General features: G+C 42.1%; 1 protein-coding gene across 1 annotated transcript in view; it reads right to left on the bottom strand.

Moving 5' to 3' along the window:
* Window positions 1–18,008, bottom strand: part of LOC132393891 (multiple C2 and transmembrane domain-containing protein 1-like) — a 600,107-nt gene that overhangs the window by 266,743 nt on the left and 315,356 nt on the right. The window contains exon 12 of the mRNA XM_059969303.1: window positions 14,027–14,129. Within this exon, the coding sequence (XP_059825286.1) occupies window positions 14,027–14,129 (103 nt within the window). The remainder of the gene's footprint in view (window positions 1–14,026; window positions 14,130–18,008) is intronic.

Here is an 18,008-nt window from a genome sequence, read left to right as displayed (position 1 = left end):
TTTTACCTGGTCCTTAGCCATCTGTATTAATCTATCAATGTATCATTTAAATTAGAATAAAAATTGATCTACTCCCTGAACAAATAAGAACCAAGAAACACAAATAATAACTAAAATGGCAACGAACATGTGATTCCAAGGCTGAGGTCTCTAGTAGATGACCCTGTGTTGAGCTAGAGGAAATGTCTAGCTGTGGGGGATAACCCCCCCCCTACTTGTGAGTTGCAGTATTCATAATAGTCAGTGAACAAATCCATTACACAGAAAAGATTTCCCTGTGTACTCCTCCTATACACACACACACACACACACTATATTACATACATAATAACGAGGCAGCCTACTGAGAAGTCATCACCTTGACACAGTGGTGTCAAGGAAACAACCTCTCCCTCAATGTTGCAGAAACAAAGGAGCTGGTTGTGGACTACAGAAGGAGTGGAGACAGGCTAACACCTATTGACATCAATGGATCTGGGGTTGAGAGGTGATCACTGTGGATCTCACTTGTTTCTTTCACCTTAGATGGTTGAAGAAGTTTGGCATGAGTCCCCCGGATCCTAAGGACTTTCTATAGGGGCACAGTTGAAAACATCCTGACTGGCTGCATCACTGCCTGGTATGGGAACTTTACTTCCCTCAATTGCAGGACTCTGTAGAGAGTGGTGCAGACAGCCCAGCACATCTGTAGATGTGACCTTCCCACTATTCAGGATATTTACAGAGACAGGTGTGTAAAAAGGGCCCAAAGGATCATTGGGGACCCAAGTCACCCCAACTACAAGTTTTTCCAGCTGCTACCATCCAGGAAATGGTACCACAGCATTAAAGTCAGGACCAACAAGCTCCAGGGCAGCTTCTTCCACCAGGCCATCAGACTGATTAACTAATGTTGATACAGTTAGAACCATAGAACCATAGAACACTACAGCACAGTACAGGCCCTTCAAGTACTAAACCCACACTACCCCATAACCCTCCATTTTTCTTTCATCCATGTGCCTGTCCAAGAGGCTCTTAAATACCCCTAATGTTTTAGCCTCCACCACCATCCCTGGCAAGTCATTCCAGGCACTCACAACCCTCTGTGTAAAAAAACTTACCCCGATGTCTCCCTTAATTTTGTACATATGCCCTCTGGTGTTTGCTATTGGTGCCCTGGGAAACAGGTACTGACTATCCACCCTATCTATGCCTCTCATAATCTTGTAGACCTCTATCAAGTCCCCTCTCATTCTTCTACACTCCAAAGAGAAAAGTCCCAGCTCTGCTAACCATGCTTCATATGACTTGTTCTCCAATCCAGGCAACATCCTGGTGAATCTTCTCTGCACCCTCTCCATCCTTGCTATAATGAGGTGACCAGAATTGAACACAATACTCTAAGGGCGGTCTCACCAGAGATTTGTGGAGTTGCAACATGACCTCTCTACTCTTGAACTCAAACCCCTGTTAATGAAGCCTAGCATCCCATAGGCCTTCTTAACTACCCTATCAACCTTTGCAATGACCTTGAGGGATGTATGGATTTGAACCCCAAGGTCCCTTTGTTCATCCACACTCTTAAGTAACCGACCATTAATCCTGTACTCAGTCTTCTGGTTTGTCCTTCCAAAATTCATCACCTCACACTTGTCCGGATTGAACTCCATCTGCCATTTTTCTGCACAACTCTGCAGCCTGTCTATATCCTTTTGTAACCTTCGACCACCTACAACTCCAATCTTCGTGTCATCCACAAACTTACTCACCCATCCTTCCGCCTCTACATCCAGGTCATTTATAAAAATCACAAATAGCAAGAGTCCCAGGACAGATCCCTGCGGCACTCCACTAGTCACCGACCTCCAGGCAGAATACTTTCCTTCCACAACTACACTCTGCTTTCTTCCTTTAAGCCAATTTTTTATCCAAACAGCCAAGGTTCCACTTATCCCATGTCTCATGACTTTCTGGATGAGTCTCTCATGAGGGACCTTGTCAAATGCTTTGCTAAAGTCCATGTAGACCACATCCACGGCCCTACCCTCATCAATTTCTTTTGTTACCTCTTCAAAAAACTCAATCAGGCTCATGAGGCACGATCTTCCTTTCACAAAGCCATGTTGACTGTCCATGAATAGACTGTACTTCTCCAAATGCTGGTAGATCTTATCCTTAAGAATGCTTTCCAGTAGTTTGCATACCACCGACGTAAGACTCACCGGTCTATAGTTCCCAGGTTTCTCCCTGTTACCTTTTTTAAACAAGGGAACTACATTTGCCATCTCCACTCCTCCAGCACTTCCCCTGTAGCCAAAGAGGATTCAAAGATCATGGCTAATGCTCCAGCGATCTCTTCTCTCAATTCCCACAACAACCTGGGGGGTATCATATCTGGCCCTGGGGACTTATTAATCTTAACGTTTTTAAGAAGATCCAGCACTACTTCTTCCCTAATCTCCAAATTGTCCAGCATACAGGCCCGCTCTACTTCGACCTCATCCTGATCAAGATCCTTTACACTTGTGAATACTGAAGCAAAGTATTCATTTAGGACCTCCCCAACCTCCTCCACCTCCAGGCACATGTTGCCCTCTTTATCCTTTAGCGGTCCCACCTTCATTCTCATCATCCTCCTATTCTTCACATACGCATAGAATGCCTTGGGGGTTCTCCTTAATCCTACATGCCAAGGCCTTCTCATGCCCCCTTCGATCTCTCCTATGTCCTTTCTTTAGCTTCTTCCTGGCTACCCTATATTTCTCATAAGCCCCTCCTAGTTCCTGCTTCTTATATCTAACATATGCTTCCTTTTTCCTCTTGACGAGTTGCCTCACATGTTTCATCAGCCACGGTTCCCTTTTCTTACCATTTTTTCCTTGCCTCAGTGGGACAAACCTATCCTGAACCCAGCTCAAGTGGTCCCTAAACTTCTCCCACATTACTTCAGTGCTTTCCCCTTTGAACATCTGCTTCCAATTTACTCCCGCTAGTTCCTGCCTCATCCCTTCAACGTTAGCCCTTCCCCAGTTAAGCACTTTACTGTTTTGTCTGTGTGATGAACTACATATACCTGTCTGGACACGCCCCCCCCCCCCCCCCACCGCTGACTGCTCCTGTGGCTCCTCCCACAGACCCCTGTATAAAGGCCATTGAGGCCTGAGCCTGGCCTCTCAGTCTCCAGGATGTTGTGTGATGATCACTTGCTGCTTGTGCTTTCTTCCAGCCAATAAAAGCCTACCTTAACCCACGTCTCAGAGTTATTGACGATGCATCAGTCTGATTTTATCCCTTTCCATAGCTATGCTGAAGCTAAGGGAGTTGTGGTCACTCTCACCAAAATGCTCCCCCACCAAGAGGTCTGTCACCTGACCAGGTTCATTACCCAGAACTAGATCCAGTACAGCCTCTCCTCTCGTCGGCCGGTCCACATACTGTGTCAGGAATCCTTCTTGAACACACCTGACAAATTCAGCCCCATCTATCCCCCTTGCACTCAGGAGGTGCCAGTCAATATGAGGGCAGTTGAAATCACCCATAACTACTACCCTGTATTTCCTGCTCTATTCTAAAATCTGCCTGCTTATCTGCTTCTCGGTGTCCTGAGGGCTAGTTGGGGGCCTATAGACTACTCCCAGCACAGTGATTGATCCCTTCCTATTTCTGACTTCCACCCAGACTGATTCTGTGGACACTCCTTCTGCAGCGTCCTCCTTTTCTATAGCTGTGTTACTATCCCTGACCAGCAATGCTACTCCCCGCCCTCTCGTCTACCTCCCATCCTATTATTTTTAAAACACCTGAACCCCGGGACCTGCATCATCCAATCCTGCCCTTCCTCCAACCAAGTTTCAGTAACGGCCACAACATCGTGGTTCCACGTACTAATCCATGCTCCAAGTTCATCCTCCTTGTTCCTAATACTCCTAGCATTGAAATAGACACATTTTAACCCCTTTAACTGGCTACAATTATGTTCTGTCCCCTCCCTGTCCTTCCTAATCAACGCAGAACTCTTAGCATCATGCCCTTGTCCTTCTTTCTACCTTAATCCCTGCACTCACATTCTGATTCCCACCCCCCTGCCAAACTAGTTCATGTATATGAAGGGTGTAAGACATAAAGTCAATTTGATTATTACGGTTGAGGTCTCAGGACACTTGGAAGCACATGATAAAATGGGGAAAATCTTGCCTGATAAATTTGTTGGAATTCTTTGAAGAAATAACAAGCAGGATAAGCAAAGGAGAAATGGTGGATGTTGTGCACTTGGATTTTCAGAAAGCCTTGGAGAAGATGCCACACATGAGGTTGTTCAACAAGCTCCGAGCCCGAGGTATTACAAGAAAGATTCTATTATGGATAAAGCAGTGGCTGACTGACAGGAAGCAAAGAGTGGGAATAAAGAGCACCTTTTCTGGCTTCCAGCCGGAGACCAGCCATGTTCAATAGGGTCTGTGTTGGGACTGGTTCTTTTTACATTATATGTCAATGATTTGGGTGATGGAATTGATGGCTTTGTTGCAAAGTTTGCAGATGATATGAAGGTAGGTGAAGGGGTAGGTAGCTTTGAGGCAGAAGAGAGGCTACAGAAAGACTTGAACAGATTCAGAGAATGGGCAAAGATATGGCAGATGGAATACAGTGTTGGGAAGTGTATGGTCATGCACTTTGGTAGAAGAAATGAAAGGGTTGACTGTTTCCTAAATGGAGAGAAAATACAAAAAAAAACTGAGGTGCAAAAGGAGCTGGGAATCCTTGTGCAGGATTCCCTGAAGGTTAGTTTGCAGTTTGAGTCTGTGGTGAGGAAGGCAAACACGAAGTTAGCTTTCATTTAAGGAGGTCTAGTATATAAAAGCAAGGATATCATGTTGAGACTTTATAAAGCACTGGTATTGTGAGTAGTTTTGGGCTCCTTTTCTTATAAAGGACATTCTGAAACTGGAGAGGGTTCAAAGGAGATTCGCAAAAATGATTCCAGGATTGAATGGCTTGTCATATGAAGAACATTTCATGGCTTTGGGCCTGTATTCACTGGAATTCAGAAGAATGAGGGGTGACCTAATTGAAACCTATCAAATAGTGAAAGGCCTTGATAGAGTGAATGTGGGAAGAATATTTTCAATGGTGGGAGAGTCTAAGACCACAGGACAAAGTCTCAAAATAAAGGGTGTCCTTTTAGAATGACTCAAGGAGGAATTTCTTTAGCCAGAGAGTGATGAATCTGTGGAATTCTTTGCCACAGGCAGCTTTAGAGGCCAATTCTTTATGTATATTTAAGGCAGAGGATGATAGATTCTCATTTGGTTGGGGCATGAAGGAGTAAGCAGGAGATTGGGGCAAGGAGAAGTGAATCAGCCTTGCTGAAATGGCGGGACAGACTTGATGGGTCAAATAGCCAAATTCTGCTCCTATATCTTATGCTCTTATAGAATGGCGACTGTTTACTCTTTTCCATAGACACTGCCTGACTTGCTGAGTTCCTCCCGCACTTTGTGCATGCTGCTTGGATTTCCAGCACCTGCAGATATTCTTGTGTTCACAAAAATGATTCTGGAATTGAAAGGCTTATCATATGAGGAGCATTTGATGGCCCTGGACTGGTACTCACTGGAATTCAGAAGAATGTCGGAAGACCTTGATAGAGTGGATGTTGAGAGGATGTTTCCGATGCTGGAGAAGTCCAAGAGCACGGGACACTGCCTCAAAATGGACAGATCTGAAGAGGAATTTCTTTCATCAGAGGGTGGTGAATCTGTGGAATTCATTGCCACAGATGGCTGTGGAGGCCAGGTCATTGGATATATTTAAGGCAGAGATTGATGGATTCCTGATTAGACAAGGCATGAAGGAATACTGGGATTTGGGCTAAGAGGGAAAATGGATCAGCCATGATGAAATGGCAGGGCAGACTCGATTGATCAAATGGCCCAGTTCTTCTATATCTTATGGTCTTATGGAAGGGGAAGATGCCAGAATATTATATTGCAATTTCAGAACATTGAAGTTATATTATCTCTTCCTCTAAACATAGCGAAGGGTGCTTGGAAATTGAAATAATTTAGCACCTTAGAGTAATAAACAGGAAAGCAAAAAGGGATCTAGATGCTGGTGTCAGTGTACGAAGCAACAGCTGTTGTAGTGCTGCAGGTACTCAAAGCTGTCAATTGGCTGACTTACTGCAGCCTTCAGCAAGCACATCTGTCACACTCAGTAAACGAGATACCAAAAGCAGATTTGACACAGACAAAGTAGTTGGGGTCTGGCTACCAGAATGGGAAATCTTCAGAATTCGGCTCAGAGCCATTGTATATACTTAGACTGGCTTAATGTGAACTGGCAGGTTTATTTACAGATATATTGCAGAACTGGCTTTTCTGGCCCTTTGATCCATGCCACCCAGCAACCCCCCAACTTAATCCTAGCCTAATCTTGGGGGAATTTACAATTAACCTACTAACTGATATTCCTTTAGACTGGGAGGAAACTGGAACACCCAGAGAATCCTTACAAAGGACGGCAGGATTGAATTCTGAACTCCAACACACCAAGCTGTAATAGCATCACGCTAACTGCTACACTACTGTGGTGCCATCAAGTGTATTGGTTAAGATAGGTGAATATTCTCTAAACTAATTTGATAAGTACAGTTGACAAAACAAGTACAAGTTCTTCCTGTCATGCAGGGGGAGACAAAGTTCAGAATATATTTCAAATCCATACTGAATCCTACAAGAAAATTGATTCTGAGAGATGATTTAAAGTTCTAGTGAACCGTTATATCACACTCATTTAGAAATATTTCATGGAACTAAACGTGTTTTAAAATATCTCTCATGGACTCCAGTTTCAAACGACCTTGACTTTTCTTGTTCACAAACAGGAGAAAATCTGCAGACGTTAGAAATCAAAGTAACGCACACAAACTGTTGGAGGAACTCAGCAGGCCAGGCAGCATCTATGGGAAAGAGTCAACAGTTGACATTTCAGGCTGAGACCCTTCATTAGGACATCCCAGTTGAGTTCCTCCAGTATTTTGTGTGTATTACCCTAACTTTTCCTGCTGTTACTGTTCTCTGAATTCCAATTTTTAGCATTTTTAAATTTTCTTTCATTTTCTAAAATTCTAGCTCTGAGATTTGATTGGTATTTTCTGCTGTTTAGTACCTTGGGCAAGTGAGTACTCTTTCTGTGTGAGCCCACGGACAAACTATTCAACCATAGACTACAAATTGTAGGCTATTGTAATATATTCTAAACTTAATGTTTTGTTTTATGATCTATATTCACTGCAGTCAAATAACTTTGTGCTTTAGCAGTTAATAGGTAGCTTGGTTAATAGAAAGTTTAGACACTTTCCTGTAAACATCCTTTTGTTTGATGTAGCACTGAAAAGTGTTAGCAAATCAAACAACACCAGAAGAAAAAGTCCATGTGAAATTGAATTATTAGCAACTTGCTACAAGCCACCAGAAAAGACTGGCTCTTCGAGACTTTACCAAAATGAGACTTTGATTAATAAAGAGACGATTAGTCCTAATGGCCACTAGTGAACAAAACCCACCTAGTTACATCTGACTCACAGCAACATGAAGAGTGATGGCCTGAAAGGCCCCTTCAAAGCTCAATGATGGTATTCAAAGTTCAAAGTAAATTTATTATCAAAGTACATAGATGTTTCCATATACAAGCCTGAGATTCATTCACTTGCAGGCAATCACAGATAATACAAGAAACACAATAGAATCAATGAAAGGTCAGACAAACAACCAATGTGCAAAAGACACCAAACTCTTGTCGATACAAAATGAAAGAGGAAAATAGAAATAATGAAAATGTTAAGTAAATGAGCAATGAATATTGAGAACATGAGATGTAGAGTCCTTGGAAGTGGGTCTAATTCAGTGTTGGTGTGAGTGAAGTTGACTGAAATTATCCACTCTGATTCAAGAGCCAAATGGTTGAGGGTAATAACTGTACCTGAACCTGGATATGTAGGAACTGATTTATTGTACCTTCTTCCTAATGGCAGCAGTGAGAAAAGGTAATAGGGAGAAACCTGGGAACTATAGATCGGTGAGTCTTACGTCAGTGGTATGCAAACTACTGGAAAGCATTCTTAAGGATAGGATCTACGATCATTTGGAGAAGTACAGTCTACTCATGGACAGTCAACATGGCTTTGTGAAAGGAAGATTGTGCCTCATGAGCCTGATTGAGTTTTTTGAAGAGGTAACTAAAGAAATTGATGAGGGTAGGGCAGTGGATGTGGTCTACATGGACTTTAGCAAAGCATTTGACAAGGTCCCTCATGAGAGACTCATCCAGAAAGTCATGAGACATGGGATAATTGGAACCTTGGCTGTTTGGATAAAAAATTGGCTTCAAGGAAGAAAGCAGAGGGTAGTTGTGGAAGGAAAGTATTCTGCCTGGAGGTCAGTGACTAGTGGAGTGCCACAGGGATCTGTCCTGGGACCCCTGCTATTTGTGATTTTTATAAATGACCTGGATGTAGAGGCGGAAGGATGGGTGAGTAAGTTTGTGGATGACACGAAGATTGGAGTTGTAGGTGGTCGAAGGTTACAAAAGGATATAGACAGGCTGCAGAGTTGTGCAGAAAAATGGCAGATGGAGTTCAATCTGGACAAGTGTGAGGTGATGCATTTTGGAAGGACAAACCGGAAGACTGAGTACAGGATTAATGGTCGGTTACTTAAGAGTGTGGATGAACAGAGGGACCTTGGGGTTCAAATCCATACATCCCTCAAGGTCGCTGCACAGGTTGATAGGATAGTTAAGAAGGCCTATGGGTTGCTAGGCTTCATTAACGGGGATTGAGTTCAAGAGTAGAGAGGTCATGTTGCAACTCTACAAATCTCCGGTGAGACCGCACTTAGAGTAAAGAACTAAAATACAACTGAAGTTTAGTGCATGTCTGTGCTGCTAAAATTCAACCCTCCCCAAGTTCAACTGAACTTCTCAATTTTCAATTCTCAACTATGAATAAAGCAGTAGAGGAGAGTTACGTCAGTCAAATAAGTCAAATAGAACACAGTGCAGTACCATGCTGGGGCGAAGCAAATTAACTTGTCATCAAATGGCCAACTAAACTAATCCCCTTTGTCTACACAACGTCCATATCCTTCCAGTTTCCTCACATTCATGTGCTTATCTCAACATCTATTAAAAGTCCCTAATGTATCTGCCTCTACCACCACCCCAGACAGTGCATTTCCGGCTCCCACCACTCCCCCTGTGTAAAAAACTTACCTCTCACATCTCCTTTGAAATTACCCATCCTTACCTGAAATGCAAGTCTTCTGCTGTCAGACTTTTCAACCCTGGGAAAAAGATATAGTGTCTACTCTGTCTATACCTCTCATAATCTTATAACCTCTATCTGATCTCCCCTCAGACTCTGCTCCTCCAGAGAAAACAACCCATATTTGTCCAGCCTCTCGTCACAGCACATGCTCTCTCATCCTGGTAAACCTCTTCTGCACCTTCTCCAAAGAATCAACATTCTTCCTATAATAGGTGACCTGTAACCAAACTGTACACAATGCTCCAAATGCAGCCTTATCAAGTTTTATAAAGCTGCAGCATAACTTCCTGACTTTTGAACTGAGAAAATCTGCATATGCTGGAAATTCAAGCAAAGTACACAAAATGCTGGAGGAACTCAGCAGGTCAGGCAGCATCTATGGAAAAAAGTACAGTCAACATTTCGGGCCAAGACCCTTCAGCGGGACTGGAGAAAAAAAGATGAGTAGATTTAAAAGCTGGGGGAGAGGGGTGGGAGAAACACAAGGTAATAGGCGCAACTGAGAAGGGAGGGGTGAAGTATAGAGCTGGGAAGTTGATTGGTGAAAGAGATACAGGGCTAGAGAAGGAGGAATCTGATAGGAGGGGACAGACAGCCATGGGAGGAAGAAAAGGGGGAGGAGCACCAGAGGGAGGTGATGGGCTGGCAAGGAGATAAGGTGAGAGAGGGAAAAGAGGATGGGGAATGGTGAAGGGGGGGGGGCATTACCAGAAGTTTGAGAAATCAGCCTTTTAAATCTACTCTTTAAATTTTAGTCAACTTTAAATGAAACTATGGTTTTCCAAATGCTGATAAATCCTATCCCTAAAAATTCTCACCAGCAACTTCCCTACCACTAACGTGAGACTCACCAATCCATAGTTCCCAGGATTATCCCTAGTTGCCTTCTTGAATATTGGAACAGAATTAGTCAGGGAGGGAGAGGGGTGGAAGGATGGAGGGAGGAAAGGGAGAGAGAGGGTAGAGGGGGAAGGGAAGGAGAGGGGGCTAGAGAGGGGAGGAGAGAGAGAGGGAGAGAGAGGGGTTGGAGAGGGGAGAGGGAGGGGTGGTAGGGAGAAAGAGGGGTGGAGGGAAGCAAGGAGAGAGGGAGAGGGGAGAGGGAGGGAGAGGGGGAGAGGGAGGGAGAGGGGGTGAGAGAGGAAGTAGGAAAGGGAGGGAGTGGAAGAATAGGGGGGGAAGAGACTTTCAATGCACACAATTTCCACAACAGTGTGTGAGTGACACACCGATCTTCCTTACAGTTTTCAGATTAACAGTATAAAAGGTGCTTTTTTCAAATCTTTGGAGCAAAATTGTTTTATATCTTTCAAAAATCTAACTGGCTTTGAGTTATTACAAACAAGAGGTTCTGCAGCTGCTGGAAATGTAGAGTAACACACACTTTGCAGGACAGGCAGTATCTATGGAGAGAACAAATAGTTGACATTTTGGGCCGAGGCTCTTCATCTGGACTCTTGTCTTGGAGAACTTGGATTTCTTCCAGCATTTTGTATGTGTCACTCAAGATTTCAAGCACCTGCAGATTCTGTTAATGACTCTGCAAACATTTCAATGTTAAGAAATCCTTATACAACTTCCTTTTTGCTCATTCCTGAAAAAATGTTTGAGATCCAAAGCCAGTTGAGGGTAACTTTCAGTTTGAATATCAGAACAAATCATCTGCTCATTTTTGGATTCACCAAATAATCACTTCAGCAATCCTCTCCACAGTGAAGGTGCCCAACCCCTTTTGGCTAATCATTTGATGGATGGATACATGGATACTTGCATGTACAGAACAATATGCAGAACTCATTGTATAAATTCATCACATGCAGTTTTCTGTAGGTTGTTACAACATAAACCAATAATGACTCAATAGATCAGATTACATTCTATTAAATGAATGGAACATCTTGCTTTGACAGGGTGCCATCACTTTCAGCCAGAATGAACATGGCAAACACTTCCATTATTCTGTATAATTTAAGAGATAAGTGACCTGACCTTTCTGAATGGGATGAAGCAATTATGGACTTTTTTCTATGGTTTAAGCAGCAGACATTGCAGTTAGCTGCGCTTTGATAAATGATGTTAGCTTGTACGTAAAGACACAATCAGCGCCCTGACTTTGCATTCTCTGACCATCGTGTAAAAAAAAAATGTAAATGCCTTTCTGTCTTTCTTCCCTACACTTATGTCTTTATTAACTTCTACTATGTACTTAATAGACAACGTCAAGAATTACTTAATGAATTACAGCTCAAATGGAAATTTTATCTTGAAACTTTGAAAATACTCTCTGTTGCAAGGTGGCAGGATCTATTGACATTTTAGCAGGAAGTTGTGCACTCAGCCAGCTCCATCGTGGGTGAGCCTCCCCCGCATGCAGGACATCTTCAAATGGTGGCATCCATCACGAAGGACCCCCACCACCCAGGATATACCCTCTTCTCATTGTTACCTTCAAGGAGGTGGCAAAGGAACCTGAAGGCACACAGTCAATATTTTAGGAACTGCTTCTTCCCCTCTGCCATCAGATTTCTGAAAGGGCATTGAACCCATGAGCACTACCTCAATATTTTTTCCTCTCCTTTTGCACTATTTATTTAATGTATTTTAATACAGTACCATACAAAGTCTTAATCCCATATATATAGCTAGGGTTCCTAAGACTTTTGCACAGAACTGTATTTATCAACATGAAGCAGAGAGGGAGGTTGTAAATCTATCAGGAGAAAAGGATGTTGGGAATGGTGAGGCTGAAGCACAGCAGAAGTGGTGTGAGAAGTTCCAGGGCCAGGGGTGAGGCAAGGATCCAGCCACACCCACTCCTGAGACACCAGGCAAGGTTATCTGATTCCAAACAATTGGTTTATTGATCACTACAGGATGTCTCTCTGAAACTTCCCACTCCCTCCCTTCTCCATTCCCCTCTTCCCAACTATGATTCCCCTCCCCCTGCCCCTTTCCCATTCTCAGTCCACAATAGAGACCCAGATCAGAATCAGGTTTATCATCACTCACATATGTCACAAAATTTGTTTTTTCTTTGGCGACAGCAGTACTGTACAATACATAAAATGACTACACTACTGTGCAAAGGTTGAATCTCCCTAGCTACATAGTGGGTCTAAATATTGTTTACATTTTTTATTGTAATTTATAAAAACAAGTTTCATGACATATGCCAACGATATTCAAACTGATTCCAATTCTAATTTCCCTGAACCACACTACTGCAATGCAAGTATGCAGTCTACTCCAGCAACTGATAAACATATTACTTAAGTTAATATATATTACTATATACTACCCTGAGATCCATCTACTCCCAGGCATTTGCAATAGAATAGGGAAGTACAAAAGAATCAGTAAAAATCTACACACAACAAAGACTGACAAACAAGCAATGTGCAAAAGAAGACAAGCTATGCATATCAAAATAAGAAAATAAATACTGAGAATATCAGTTGTAGAGACCTTGAAAGTGAGTACATAGGTCATGAAATAAGATCAGAGTTGAGGTGAGTGAAGTTATCCTGCTGGATTAAGAGCCTATTAGTTGAAGGGTAGTAACTGTTCCTGAACATTATGGCTCCTGTACCTCCTGTTTGGATGGTGGGAATCTTTGATAATGGATGTTGGTCCTTTGCATCAGTACTCCTTGTGGATGTGCTCAATGTGAGAAAGGCTTTGCCTGTGATGAACTGGGCTTTTTGTCAGCTTTTCTGTTCATGGGCATTGGTGTTTCCATACCGTTTCCTCCATTTACAAGCAAAATGACGGAAAAATCCCACATCTCACTGCCTCTTTATGAATAGTACTAGGTGCAGAACAATACTGGGCCTTTGCTTCTGGAATGACAGATAAATTATCTCTATTTCAATTCCCCATTCTGGCTCCCTTCTTACCCCTTTCCTTTCTCCTCATCTGCTGATCACCATCCTCTGGTTCTCCTGCTCCTTTTTCTCCCATGGTCCAGTTTTCTGTCCCATCAGATTCCTCCTTCAGCCCCTTATCTTCTCCATTTATCACCGCCTATCTTCTCATTTCGTTTTCCCTCTCCCAACCACCTGCTTCCATCTCACCTGGCTTCAACTATCACCTTCCAGTTTGTACTCCTCCCCTCCCTCCCACCTTTTTATTCTGGCTTCTTCCCCCTTCCTTTCCAGTCCAGCTGTTTATTCCTTTCCAATAGATGCTGCCTGACCTGCTGAGTTCCTCCAGCATTTTGTGTGTGTTTCTCTGGATTTCCAGCATCTGCAGAATCTCTTGTGTTTATGAAGAAAAGGGGAAGGCAAACATAGAGTTTAAAAACTTATTCTTTAACGTATTTAGCTTACAAAACCACGTGGTTAATATTAATTTCATAAAATAAACATGTTAAAGAATAACACCAGTGTTTGCTTGGTGGAAGGCAAGCTGGACTCCGTTTGACTGCAAGCTTGCTTTTCTCAGCAACATTCATAGTTGCAGGAATTCTGGCTGCGCTATACACTTTGTGTAACTGTATGTTTACTGCTATCTTATCTGTGCCTTGTACTGTGTATGACTGTTGAACTTAATTGCTTAGAAGGCACACTTGAAGTTGCAGTCACCTTCTGTGTGCTGCGTTAGGCACTGCACACTTTGCTTCTGCTGCTGCTCTTGGTGTGAACTGTCAAGAGCTCCGGAAACCAGGACATCACATTTGTAGGAAAAATAAGTGGAAAATCACATCAGTGTACTGATACTCACAATGTGAAGACTTTGTTCCATACAGGGCTGAGACTCCTATGGACAGTATGTGTCTGCAGTCTGTCATTATTCAATTCAATCACACAAAATGGGTCACTGCTCCCTGGAGAAACAGAATTTTAAATATCACATTTAGCATAAATTTGGAAATACAACCTAAGTGACAATTACTTGTAGTACGGCAAATTGAAAAATGGATCAGATCTTTATTTGTTTAATTGAGATGTAAAATATTTAATCTAGAATATCAGTTCACAGAGATTCACAGAGATCAATTTTGGCTGATCTAGTGCAGCACTGCATACTGTTGGGGAGCTGCCTTTCAGATAAAATGCTTAAAATGAATTCCTGCCTGCTGCTTAATATCCCATAATACAGACACGGACATGACCCATAGTACAGAGACAAACGTGATCCATAATACAGACATGAACAGGACCCATAGTACAGACACGGACATGACCCATAGTACAGACACGGACATGACCCATAATACAGACATGAACAGGACCCATAGTACAGACGCGAACATGACCCATAATACAGAGACAAACATGACCCATAGTACAGACACGGACATGACCCATAGTACAGACACGGACATGACCCATAGTACAGACACGGACATGACCCATAGTACAGACACAGACATGACCCATAGTACAGACACGGACATGACCCATAGTACAGACATGAACATGACCCATAATACAGAGACAAACATGACCCATAATACAGAGACAAGCATGACCCATAATACAGAGACAAACATGACCCATAGTACAGACACGGACATGACCCATAGTACAGAGACAAACATGACCCATAGTACAGACACGGACATGACCCATAGTACAGAGACAAACATGACCCATAGTACAGACACGAACATGACCCATAATACAGACACGAACATGACCCATAATACAGAGACAAGCATGACCCATAATACAGTATTGTTTGCTGCAATTTCTATTTACTTACAAACAGGCTTCATAAATTATTTCATTGGGTGTGAACTCAAAGTAATGTCCTGACTTCATGACAAGAGGCTCTACAAATTAGTTCCCTTTTTCTCTCTCCTGCCTTCTTTGACCTCTCTGTCATATATTGCTTTAACTGTCAGACAGCCTTATTCATCAAGAAAATAGGATGGTTGAAATTACACATTCCACTTTGCCAACATCATTCTGAAACCATCCACACCACCGTAATCTGCAGAATTCACTTTGCAAACTCAGTTCCTAAATCATCCACACCACAGTAATCCTCAGATTTCACTTTGCCAATACAGTTCCTAAATCATCCACACCACTGTAATCCTCAGATTTCACTTTGCCAATACAGTTCCTAAATCATCCACACCACAGTAATCCTCAGATTTCACTTTGCCAATACAGTTTCTAAATCATCCACACCACAGTAATCCTCAGATTTCACTTTGCCAATACAGTTTCTAAATCATCCACACCACAGTAATCTGTAGATTTCACTTTGCCAATACAGTTCCTAAATCATCCACACCACAGTAATCTGCAGATTTCACTTTGCCAATACAGTTCCTAAATCATCCACACCACAGTAATCTGCAGATTTCACTTTGCCAATACAGTTTCTAAATCATCCACACCACAGTAATCTGCCGATTTCACTTTGCCAATACAGTTTCTAAATCATCCACACCACAGTAATCTGCAGAATTCACTTTGCAAACTCAGTTCCTAAATCATCCACACCACTGTAATCCTCAGATTTCACTTTGCCAATACAGTTCCTAAATCATCCACACCACAGTAATCCTCAGATTTCACTTTGCCAATACAGTTTCTAAATCATCCACACCACAGTAATCTGTAGATTTCACTTTGCCAATACAGTTCCTAAATCATCCACACCACAGTAATCTGCAGATTTCACTTTGCCAATACAGTTCCTAAATCATCCACACCACAGTAATCTGTAGATTTCACTTTGCCAATACAGTTCCTAAATCATCCACACCACTGTAATCCTCAGATTGCACTTTGCCAATACAGTTCCTAAATCATCCACACCACAGTAATCTGCAGATTTCACTTTGCCAATACTGTTCCTAAATCATCCACACCACAGTAATCTGTAGATTTCACTTTGCCAATACAGTTCCTAAATCATCCACACCACAGTAATCTGCCGATTTCACTTTGCCAATACAGTTCCTAAATCATCCACACCACAGTAATCTGCAGATTTCACTTTGCCAATACTGTTCCTAAATCATCCACACCACAGTAATCTGTAGACTTCACTTTGCCAATACAGTTCCTAAATCATCCACACCACAGTAATCTGTAGATTTCACTTTGCCAATACAGTTTCTAAATCATCCACACCACAGTAATCTGCCGATTTCACTTTGCCAATACAGTTCCTAAATCATCCACACCACAGTAATCTGCAGATTCCACTTTGCCAATACAGTTCCTAAATCATCCACACCACAGTAATCTGTAGACTTCACTTTGCCAATACAGTTTCTAAATCATCCAGACCACAGTAATCTGCAGATTGCACTTTGCCAGTACAGTTCCTAAATCATCCACACCACAGTAATCTGCAATACATCACCTCATTCCCCCACCCACTATATTTTCAAGTGTAAACTAAGACATTTTAATCTTCCACAAAACCGACACATACTAATCTGCCATAGACCAATTAGATTATGTTACACCATAATTACATAGCGATCGTGTTAGGCCGACACTGAAGTACTCACTTTAGTTTGAATTATTGCACTTCAGAAAGGAAATTAGCTTTATAATGAGCATTGCAGATTATTGGACTATTGATGTGATCCTTTAATTAATTCAATGAGACAAATTACATTTGATTTTGGGCTCTTTTCAACAGCCTGGATATCTGAGATTACGTTAACATATTTATTTTTTCTTCCACATCCAACAGAATTGTCTATTATCTCTCTAACTAATTTCTAGCTATTTATTTATTTCGTGATACGTTACAGAGCCTGCCTTTCGGGGCCTTCAAGCCGCACCACCTCAGCATCCGCACAACCCTGATTAACCCTAGCCTAAACTGGAGCAGCAAGTAAAACCCCACGGGGAGGGCATACAGAGACTTACTCCTTACAGAATAGATCCAGAATTGAACTCCAAACTCCGGAACAGCCCAATCTGGAATAGTGTCACTGGGATAATTGAGCTTGCTCAGTGCAACTGTACCTTTTACATTAAACTAACTTTATTTTGTCACACATGCATCAAAATATGCAGTGAAATGCATTGATTTACATCAACAAGCAACACAGTCTAAGGAAAGGACTACACTTGGGTGCAGCCTCCTCGTGTCGCCACGCGTCCAATGACAATACAACATGCCCACAACTCACTAACCCGATCCCTGCATCATCATCAATCCTAATGTGTGGGAGGAAACCCCTGTGGTCATGCGGAGAATGGACAATAGTGAGATCTAACCCCAATCAGTGTTCGCTGGTGTTGCACTAACTGCCATGCAACAGTGACAACCCTGCAGAGGCCAGGATAAAAGTGTCCATCATATTTACTAAAATTTGGGAATTTTCTGCATTTCCGCACCATTTAACTTGTTCGTGCAACAGACTGGCAAAATATTTAATATATCAGCCCCTAAATCAGAAATAAATATCTTAGTGAAGTCTGTCACAGTGTGACAGCTACAACTTCTCAGTTCATATAGATCAAACAGGCCTTTCATATGCCCACAGAATACTTCACACCTAATTCAGACTAGCTCATTGATACCAGAAAAAAGCAGTTTGTCAAACAGCTATACAAATAATTATATATTTGAAAACCATTGTCCACCATACAATAAGCTTATAAACTAAGAGGCACAAAGCACTCAAACAGAAAAAACTGAATGAGAGATACTTGAGAAAAATGAGAGACAGAAAAAAGATGGAAACACAAGAGATACTTAGAACAAGCACTGAGATATA

This window comes from Hypanus sabinus, chromosome 5, assembly GCF_030144855.1.
Source record: "Hypanus sabinus isolate sHypSab1 chromosome 5, sHypSab1.hap1, whole genome shotgun sequence".
NCBI classification, from domain to species: domain Eukaryota; kingdom Metazoa; phylum Chordata; class Chondrichthyes; order Myliobatiformes; family Dasyatidae; genus Hypanus; species Hypanus sabinus.
The sequence above is the reverse complement of the archived record's forward strand: the minus strand, read 5'-3'. Positions and strand labels throughout refer to the sequence as shown.